The sequence below is a fragment of the Sceloporus undulatus genome, chromosome 4 (genome assembly GCF_019175285.1).
Source record: "Sceloporus undulatus isolate JIND9_A2432 ecotype Alabama chromosome 4, SceUnd_v1.1, whole genome shotgun sequence".
In the NCBI taxonomy this organism is placed as follows: Eukaryota; Metazoa; Chordata; class Lepidosauria; order Squamata; family Phrynosomatidae; genus Sceloporus; species Sceloporus undulatus.
Window position 1 is genome coordinate 2,064,798 of NC_056525.1, and position 10,882 is coordinate 2,075,679.

The 10,882-nt window shown below is 43.9% G+C and overlaps 1 protein-coding gene across 3 annotated transcripts in view; it reads right to left on the reverse strand.

Annotated features, from left to right (window-relative positions):
- The window catches only part of TGM2 (transglutaminase 2), a 54,821-nt gene extending 51,464 nt beyond the window's left edge, over nt 1-3,357 (reverse strand). For 2 of the 3 annotated variants that reach the window (XR_006103454.1, XM_042462531.1), the window contains exon 1: nt 3,185-3,355. Coding sequence is in view for 2 of the 3 variants with exons in the window: in XM_042462531.1 (XP_042318465.1) it covers nt 3,185-3,194 (10 nt within the window). In the remaining variant the exon portion in view is untranslated. Of the gene's footprint in view, nt 1-3,184 lie in introns of all 3 variants that reach the window. The other variant, XM_042462532.1, reaches the window with a different exon arrangement.
- Nucleotides 3,358-10,882: the final 7,525 nt, after the last annotated feature.

Sequence of the window (10,882 nt, forward strand, 5' to 3'; positions counted from 1 at the left end):
TATTATTATGAATTAGAACTAGATTCATCCACCAGACTCAATTTATTCTATATATATCACCTGTAACTCCTAGAATCTCTCTCCTATGCTGGCTGCTCTATTCGGGGAGTTGTAGGACAAGGATTTTTCAGTGTTCAAAGCCACAGGTCTGCTCTCTGTACATGTTTGTCTCCCTTCCTCAGATCACACCCAAGCACTGTTGAGAGCCTTGTTTAACTGCAAAGGGATGTCACATTGAGGATGGAGCACACTTGTTTTCTGCTGTTCCAGAGAACAGAACCCAGAACAATGGATGCAAGCTGCAGGAAAAGAGATTCCACCTAAACGCTAGGAGGAACTTCCTGAGAGTAAGGGCTGTTCGACAGAGGAACACACTCCTTCCTCGGAGTGTAGTGGAGTTTCCTTTCTTGGAGGTCTTTAAGCAGAGGCTGGATGGCCATCTGTCTCAGGGAGGACTTGGGCGGCCTCTTCTTGGATGGCAGAGGAGGCTTGGACTGGATGGCCCTTGGGATCATCCTCATAGGGCTTGATGGATTCCAGGCCTTTTACCATTTTGATCCAGCAGCCTTCTGATTGCTTCAGACTGCCATGTCTTGGCTTTGAGTTTCTTCAAACTAGTTTTTATTTCCATTCTTAAAACATTGTCTTGCCATGAATGCAGCATGGCCCTTGCAAGACCTTGACTCCTTTGCAAGCCATTTAAGACACAACTGACGAAGCCCACGGTGCTGGATTTAATGCTGTCAGCCAAAGTCTCCCAGAGCTGTGTCCTTGCAAAGTTGGTCTTCTTTCCCAGCAATATAAGCAAGAGAGAGGTTTGTTTGTTTCTTTGCTTACATGGAGGATAAAAGGTGAACGGGAGGGATAGATTAAGTTTTGTATTCCAACCCCTGTGAAACAGGAGTACACAACTAAACAACTCCTGACAGATGTCCATCCAACCTCTGTTTCCTGATCTCCAATGGAGGAGAGCTCACCATCCTCTGAGGCAGTCAGTTCTATTCTTTCTGAACAGCTTCTACCATCAGGAGAGTTTTTGTAAAGTTTAGGCAGAAGCTCTTTTCTTGTGATTTGAGTCCAATATTTCATGTTTTAGCCTAATCCCAGCAGAGTGACTGAATCAACTGCCGAACAATAAGTCCTGTAACAAAACCACCTCTGAGTATCCCATGCCTAAGAAAACCTTACAAAATTCATGGGGTTGCCATAAGTCAGCAGGAGACCTGAAGGCACAGACAAGTCAACATTTATGTAATCCTCATTGATTCATTGGGCTTATGCTAGCTGGAACTGGACTGGATTTAAAGCCACTTTGAGGCCTGGCTTTAGGGAAAAGTCAGGGTATAAATAAAACTGACAATAAGAATAGTATTAATAAGGCAAGTGTGTGTCGCATCAAGTCCTTTCTCTTGCCAGCCCTGCATGCACCAATGGCCAGTTGCAATGGACAGTTCCTGGAATATCACACAACTCTGTGCAAGCTTTTCACAAACCTTATTATATCCCTCCCGTTCATCTTTTTTTCTCCATGTAAGCAAAGAAACAAACAAACAAACCCCTCTCTTGCTTATATAGCTAGGAAAGAAAGGAAACTTTGCAAGGACACAGCTTTGGGAAACTTTTGGCTCAGAGCTTTAAGTCCAGCACCGTGGGTTTGGTAAATTGTGTCTTAAATTGCTTGGAAAGGAGCGGAGGTCTTGCAAGGGTCATGTTGCATTCATGGCAAGACGATGTTTTAAGGGGACCTCAAATGGAGATAAATACTAGTTTGAAGAAACACAAAGGGAAGAGATGGCAACGTGAAGCAAGCAGGCGGGTGCTGAGTTAGGTCCCTGACAAAGCCAGCCATGCCCTTCCTGTTCCCAAGGATACAGTCAAGTTAGGAATTTGCAATGAATGTCTCATCTCAAGGAGAGCGATGGAGGGGATAAAAGGATGGAGGAAAGGAAAGGGCAGCAGAAGAAGTCCTATTTCTTTCTCCTGGACAATTCACCTCTTTGCATTGACTCTGCCTGGTATTGACCCTGAGACTGCATGGAAGAGGAGGATGCCTTTTCAAACATGAAACCCTTGGCTAGAAAGAGAGAAAATGCATTTGTGGCCTTGGACAATGCAGGAAACAGAAAAGATGCTGTTTAAACAGAGACAATGGCTGGAGAAATAACCCAGTTTGGCACTGCTTTAAGTGCTCTGGCTCAAGGCTATGGAATTCTGGGAGTTGGAGTTTGTTGTGGGCCCAGAGCAGAGCAGAGCTTAAGGAAGGAAGGCCCCACAACAAACCCCAACTCCCAGAATTCCATAGCCTTGAGCCAGGGCAAGTAAAGCCGTGCCAATCTGGGTTATTTCTCCAGTGTGGATGCAGCCCTAGAGTGATGTAGTGATTTGAGGATTGGACTCAGACTCTGGAAACCGTTGAATCCCAGCTCAGCCACTGAGCAAGTCACACTCTCTCAGCCTTAAGGGAAAGCAATGGCAAATCCCCTCTGAAGAAACTTGCCAAAGAATCCCCATGGGTCGCCATAAGTCAGAAATGACTCGAAGGCGCTCAGCAAGAACACCAACATGCGGTGAAGTTGTCTTTGGACTGTGTTTCTATAAACCAAGGCATGGCAAGAATTCCAAAAATACACATATCCTTCAATGTATGCTTAGCCACTGCCTTTGGACTTCTGGTTGAATGCTCCAATTGTTTGCTCTAAAGTTTCCTTACTGCTGTCATATTTTCCCTTCCTTTGAAAACTATTGCAGTCCATTCTGGAACCAAAGACACCTTCCCATAATATTACCCTTGTTGGAATTTGGATTTCCCTTTCCTCCTAAATTGGAAGAGTTTCTCCTCTTCTTTTTATTTTAAAACAATATTAATAACTTCTTGGACCACTTAGGTTAAAGGAATCGAGTGTATGTCCACAAGCTCCTTTCAGAAGGAACTTTGCCATTTATAGAGTCAAGGGAGCGAGTTAACGGAAGACGCTTGGGTTTCATGTGCAGAGAGGAATGAACACACACACATTGTGCACATACACATACACATCTTGTGAGTATCGCATTGCAATGATCGTGTTACAACCAGGCATTCGGAGATGATGCCCACATTTGCATGCAGAGAGAGAAGGGCTATAGGGCAAAGTCTTGTTAGCCAAAGCATGCCTGCAAAGTGTTCCTTGGAGTTGCCCATGTTTACCTTCAGCCATGCTCTTGCTGGGTGGACAGTCAGGAGTCCTCTCTGTCCTCTGCTTTGCTTTGCTGTCACCTTCTTCTGCCAGTCCAGCTGGGTTCAGGGAGCTGGAAATTTACCTCCTGAGCCTCATGTCCATTTATATAGTCATCCAGAGCACACTCCCCTCCACTGGGTGGGAATCAGGCAGTCATCAGAAGAATGAAAGGCAGGCGGGTGGAGTGAAGAGGAGGAGGAGGAGGAAAAAGAGAAACACCAAAGCCTTTCCAGGAAAAGTTAAGTCTGCACTTTTTAAAAAAACATTGACAATGAATAATTTACAGGGTCAGGGCGGTTATGTTAAGTGGCATGGAGCTGTACAGTTTTGGTTGGGGGTAGAGCCCCCTCTGGCTGGTATCATGCAACCATCGAAGCCTAGAGTTGTAAGGGACCCCAAGGGGTCATCCAGACTAGCCCTGTTCTGCTGAGCAGGATCACAGAATCTACTTGAGACAAGGTACAGTTTCTCCATGACAACCTTATACAGTTTACAGCCATCAAATTACCATTTTACAATAAGGAGTCAAAGCTTTTAAAACTTTTCATAGAATCGTAGAGTTGTAGAGTTGGAAGAGACCCCAACAGCCATCCAGTCCAATGGCATTCTGCCATGCAGGAACTCTCAGTCTAAGCACCAGCGCCCCGACAGATGACCATCCAGGCTCTATTTAAAGATCTCGAAGGAAGGAAATGCCACCAAAGTCTTCCACTGTCAAACAGCCCTTACTGTCAGGAAGTTAAGAAGTTAATCTTAAAGTGGAATTTAAGTGGAATCTCTTTTCCTGTAGTTTCCATCCATTTGAGTCCTATTCTCTGCAGCAGCAGAAAACAAGCTTACTCCATCCTCAATATGACACCCCTCCAAATACTTAAACAGGGCTATCATATCATCTTTTACTGTCAGGAAGTTCATCCTAATGTTTGGGTGGAATCTCTTTTCCTGTTGTTTGAATCCATTGTTCCATCGTGTCCTATTCCCTGGAGCAACAGAAAACAAGCTTGCTCCCTCCTCAACATTATATCCCTTCAAATACTTACAAAGGGCTATCATATCTACTCTTAACCATCTCTTCTCCAGGCTAAACATACCCAGCTCCCTAAGTCCTTCCTCATAGGGCTTCATTTTGGTCACCCTCCTTTGGACATGCTCCAGTTTCTCAGCATCCTTTTTGAATTCTGGTGCCCAGAACTGGACACAGTATTCCAGGTGGGGCCTGACCAGAGCAGAGTACAGTGGCACTATTACTTCCTTTCATCTAGACACTATACTTTTATTGATGCAGCCTAGAATTGCATTGGCCTTGTTAGCTGCCACATCGCACTGTTGGCTCACGTTCAACTTGAGGTCTACTTGGACTCCAAGATCCCTTTCAAATGTATAAGTCTCCTTAAGCCAGGTGTCCTCCATCCTGTATCTGTGCATTTCATTTTTTTTCTACCTAAGTGTAGTACCTTACATTTCTCCATGTTGAATTTCATTTTGTTATCTTTGGCCCAGCATTCTAGTCTATTCAGGTCCTTTTGAATTTTGATCCTGTCCTCTGGGGTATTAGCTATTCCTCCTGGCGATCACGGGGTGGTTCCTTTCTTCTCTCCACCATCTTCCTCCTCGGTGGGCTTTTTCTTCAGGAGGGAGGAAGATGATGGTCCCAGTGATGACAGCAAAAATGTGGCCTCAACCCATCTGGAAGCTTGAGGCTGGCTGCTCTGGGGGTATCCTTTGTGGTGCTTTAACTTGGCATGTCCTGGAAAAGGAAGACATAGAGTATCCCTAAATTACATGCAGGAAATTACAATAGGAACAGAGGAAGTCTTCATTCCAGGTGGATGGACTCCATCAAGGATATCTATGGCTTCCCTGAGCCTGAAAGACCTGAGCAGGAGGGCTGAAGACAGGATGACTTGGAGGCCTTCCTTTCATGCAGTCACCACTGGCTGAGGTCAACTTGATAGCAATTGATGACAAGAATGACAGATGAGATGACAACGAGATGCGTTCCTTCTGGTCTGAGCAGAAGAGGAATGTTTTGAGCAGGAAGCCTTCCTTCCTGGGCCACAAAGCACCATTGCCACCCAGCCAAAGGAAGATGGCCATGGAATTCTGGGAGTTGCAAGATGGCAATGTAGACTAAATCAGGAGCACAACTTCATATAAAAGCTCTCACCTTGTGTGATTCATATCTATACATACAATGGTTGCACTGCACAATAGGGAGATAATTCAATAGGATGCAATTCATCACTAATTTTCAACTTCAAGGAAACAACAAGTAATTTTAGCAAATTTTCTTCCTGCTGTAAGAAAGACTTTGGAAACCACACAGTCTTCAAAGCCTATCCACAGCTCAGGACTTGCCCTGCACCAAATTTGCACACGGTTCTTTTGCAGAGAAAACAGCTTTTCTTCCATCCCTGTGAATTAAAGGGAACACTAAAGGCACTAATGGAGTGTTACACACTATCCAGGAGAAACAATCTGGTGTAGTGGTCTGAGGACTCAGGGAGACCAGGGTTCAAATCCCTGCTCTGCCATGGAAACCTATTGGGTGACCTTGAACAAGTCACACTCTCTCAGCCTCGGAAGAAAGCCATGGCAAGTCTCCTCTGAGTAAACCTGGCCAATGTGGTGGTGCAATGAGAATAGGGTAGCCATGTCAGAGGTGACTTGAAGGCACATAACAAAAGGAACAGCGTGTGCCACTATTATTGTTCTTGTTGTGTGCTTTCAAGTTTTTCTAGCTTATGGCAACCCTAAAGAAAACCTGTCATGGAGTTTCTTGGAAAGATTTGTTCAGAGGATATTTGTCATTGCCTTCCCCTGAGGCTGAGAGAGTGTGACTTGCCCAAAGTCACCCAGTGGGTTTCTATGGGAGAAGTGGGAATCGAACCCTGGCCTCCCAGTGGGTTTGTATGGCTGAACCCTGGTCTCCAGACTCATAGTCCAATGCTCAAAGCTACATCATGCTGGTTCTTTTCTGTATTATCAGTATTACCGTATATACTCAACTATAGGTCAACCTCATGTATAAGACAAGACCAGGTTTGGGAGCCAAAAGTATGGATTTTGTGTATAAGTCAAGGGTAAAATTTAGGCCCTTGTAGCAAAGGATCTCAAGGAGAGTGCAAAGGAAAACAGTGCTGAAGGCATACTGATTTATGCCCATTGTGAAGACACACCCAACTAAAGGTGGTGGCAGGTTTGGGTGTGCAACGCCGCTGGCACCCTGGTGAGATCAAACTCTTTTACCCAAAAAGGCTCTGATGCTGAATGCAAAGTTCAAAAAGGAGGAAGTTTAATCAGAAGAACAAAAGTAAAGTGGGTCAGTGCTTCCAGGACAGATTCCTTTTCCTCGTTTAAAAGTTCAACTATGGGATAATGATATAAAATAAAGAGTTTAGGGGGAAACATTGTATACAAGTTAATAATAAGAGAAAAGGAAGGAGTTTTGTTCAGAATGTCTGAGCATTATTTTCATATTAATAGCTGAAGAATATAGGTAGAGAACAACTGTTAATTATAATGAGTAATAGAACTGCAAATGCTTTTATTTTTGTTATAAAATGATACTTAAAAGAAGAAGTGAAGAAAACGAAAAGGAAGATACTCAACCTTGGAAGAGTGAGGAAAGGAGGTCTTCAGTGACGTTAAGCAGACATCAACCAGAGGAAAACGGAAGCAAAGTAAAGAACATCGATCTTATATAATATAAAACTGTAAAGAATCTGTAACTTATATAATACAAAATTGTAATAAAATAATAAATACATAAATAAATGTTAAAGTACAGTATTTACATTGACCCTTGGATAACTCGACTCAGGTGTTTTGGGTCAAATTTTTGACTAAATTTTCTAGACTTATACATGAATCTATACAGTAATATTAATATCATTATCTCTCCTTCCTCCCAATATTGAGAGTCAAGTTGGCTAACAACAAATGTAAAACAGTCGAAGTTAAAAACAATACAAAAGCGTTGAAATGGAAACGTAACGTTTTTTAAATAGCAATTTAAAAACCTAAAAAATATTGCACTTTAAAAATATTAAAATGTATGAAAAACCACATCAAAACCTTGACATCTAAATTGCTTACAGCTTTATGGGTGAAGAACTCTGCTTAAGGTCTGTGAATTGGATCCAGCTGTTTCACAACGGGGAGCAAAGCAAACCCACATGTGGAGGGGGCTTGCAGGAGGGCAACACACCAGCAGGTTTCAGCCATAGTGTCCACGCCACGCATGGCATCCGCAGGGGAAAAGTCCCAGTCCTCTTCTATGGCTGTTCTATTTTTGACCCAGACCCAAAAGCAAATTTATGCCTGGAACGGGGAAAGAGAAGAATGTTGGTGGCTTTGAGAGCCTCCCCTGAATGATCCATTTCTTAGCATCCCAACAACCTAAAACTTGTTGCAAGACAGAGCTTCCAGTGTGTCTGAGAAATTTGCACATTGGTAAGGCTTGCATCTGTTTGTGTACATATTTAAAAATATAAACGGTTGAAAACAAGTACCGTTTTGGAAAAGTACACATGAATGTGCTTCAGTTGGTGGGGAAATACGTAGATAAATTAGTAGGTTAGGAAAAGTACATAAATACAGCGGGCCCTTGGTATCTGCTGGGGTTTGCTTCCAGGAACCCATTGGATACCAACATTTGTAGATGCTCATGTCCCATTAAATGCAATGGCATAGGAAACCCGTGTCCCTTATATAAAATGGCAAATTCAAAGGTTGCTTTTTTGGAATTTATGTATGTTTTGAATATTTTCACAATGTTGATGGCTGAATTTGTGGATAAAAATAGTCTGCAAAGGGCTGACAGTGACAGTGGTTGCTGTTATTATCTGTTGTCTAGTTGACTTTGACTTATGGTGACCTTCTGAATGAGACACCTCCAAGAAAACTTCTTGCAAATTGATGGAGTCCACCCACTTTCACAGATTGTATCTCTTTCCCTAATGTCTTCCATTTGGGTGTGTGTGTGTGTGTGTGTGTGTGTGTGTGTGTGTGTGTGTGATATATGTTGTGTGCCTTCAAGTTGTTTCTGACTTATGGCAACCCTATGTGAACCTGTCCCAGGGTTTTCCAGCATTATTGTCTTTTCTAATGAGTCATGTCATCTCATGAGGGTTTTTAAGCAGAGATTGGATAGACATCTTTCAGGATTCAAGAGTGCTTTAGTTGGGTATTCTTGCATGGTTAGGCTTGCCATATCCCGGTTCTGGGCGGGACATTCACGGTTTTTCAACTGTCTGGAACATCCCATCCTGGGTATGGCAGCCGTCCTGGAACTCCTGGTCACCACCTCCTCCCTCTTAGTTAATGCAAGGCCTAGCTGCCATACTAGGCCTTGCTGGGAAGGAGGGCTCTGAGATTCAATGATATGTCCAAAGGACAATAGCCTCCATTTAATCATCTTGCCTTCTAAGAAAAGTCAGTCTTGATTTGCTGTCAGGTCTAATTCTTTGGGGGAGGGTTGGGGGGAGGCAGTCCATAGTGCTCTCCTGCAGCACTAGATTTCAAATGAGTTGATTTTCTTCACCACAATTCAAAAAGGATGTTGAGAAGCTGAAGTGTGTCCAAAGAAGGGCGACTAAAATGGTGAAGGGTCTGGAAACCAAGAAGCCCTATGAGGAACGACTTAGGGAATTGCTGGGGATGTTTAGCCTGGAGAAGAGAAGGTTAAGAGGTCATATGATAGCCCTGTTTAAGTATTTGAAGGGATGTCACATTGAGGAGGGACTGGAGCAAGCTTGTTTTCTGCTGCTCCAGAGAGTAGGTCACAGAGCAATGGATGGAAGCTACAGGAAAAGAAATTCCAGCTCAACATTAGGAAGAACTTCCTGACGGTAAGAACTCTGCCTTGGAGAATGGTGAAGTTTACTCCTTTGGTGGCCTTTTGTCACAGGGAGGGCTTTGGTGGGGTCTTCCTACATGAACGAATGGAGTTGGACTGGATGGTCCTTCCAACTGAATGTTTTCGTGAACCACCTGAGTGGCTGCCTCCCTCCCTCCCTCCTTCCTTTGGCCTCTTTCCATCCCACAAATGAACCTGACCACGGAAAGCTGCCTTATCTCCAGGTGGCAGGTTGTGCCAAGCAATTACTCTCCCGGATCTCCTTAATCTCATCAGGAGGGAGGATGCTAATGCAGGCATTTCTGCTTTCTTTCAGGGTTTTTTTTACATCAAGATAATTTCCTGAGCTTCTCTCTCCACTTGGAGGAGTGGGAGGAGGAGGGACAAATCTAGCCACAACAGCACTTTGGTTGCAATGAAATGGTCTGCGGAAGAGCTATAAAAGGAACGACCCTCTTCATCAAACCTCTTCTTTTTCACACACACCTTGTTTTCTATCATCCCATCCTGGCTTGTGTGACCTTCATGGTCTCTTTTGTCTGAAAGTCTCTCCTCTCTCAAGCTCAAACACAGACACATGCACAACATCTGTTCTCCTCTGCAACAAGGCTTCTCACTTGACACTTCTTACCCAGAGGCTGGATGCACACATCTCCAGGGGTGCTCTAGTGATGGATTCCTGCACAGGTAGAAGTGTAATTTTCTTGGTTGTTGTGTGCCCTTAAGTCATTTCCGACTTATGGCAATGCTAAGGCGAACCTATCATGGGGTTTTCTTGGGAAAGTTTGTTTGGAGGAGGTTTGCCATTGCCTTCCTCTGAGGCTGAGAGTGTGACATTCTCAAGGCCACCCAATGGGTCTCCATGGCTGAGCAGGGATTCGAACCTTGGTCTCCAGAGTTGCAGTCCAAGACTCAAACCACTACACCAGTGATGGTGAACCTTTTATAGACCAAATGCCCAAACTGCAACCCAGACCCCACTTATTTATTGCAAAGTGCCACGTCCCTCTGGCTTTCTAGTAAGAAACTCTGGCAAACTCTGTGCTAGGGCAACAGCATGTGTACCCAAAGAGAGGGCTCTGAGTGCCACCTCTGGCACAAGTGCCATAGGTTTGCCATCACTGCACTACACCATACTAGATTACTGTCCCCAAATTTCCAGCACTGCAGAGAGATAGAGAGACACTGATAATCTTTCACACTTTCACAAAGGATACCTCTCTTTGCAAATGGAGTTGAAATTGTTTTGTTCTTGTTGCATGCCTTCAAGTCACTTATGGCAACCCTAAAGCAACCTATCATGGGGTTTTCTTGGCAAATTTCTTCAGAGGGGTTTTGCCATTGCCCTCTCCTGAGGCTGGGAGAGCGTGACTTGCCAGATCACCAGTAGGTTTGATGGCTTAGCCAAGTCAAACCCAGGTCCAGCACTCTAACTACTACTCTCCTGTCTTTTATTGCCCTTTGTCCCTAGTCCTCACATGGCCAAGAAAGGGAACGGCCTCCCTTAATATCATCTTAAATGACAACAGAGTAATATCTCAGGCTGTGTCTACACTGCAAAATGAATGCAATAAAACACTGCTTTAACTGCTGTGGCTCAGTGTTATAGGATTCAAGGATTTGTAGCTTTATCGGAGAGCTCCAGTGCCACAACAAACTACAAATCCCAGGATTCCACAGCATTGATCCATGCCCATTAAAGCGGTACCAAACTGCATTTATTTCTGCAGGTGCAGAGGATGTTATCAGACAAGGGAAATATAATCCAATGGCAATCCGAACGCAATTCTGGGGTTTCATGTTATTG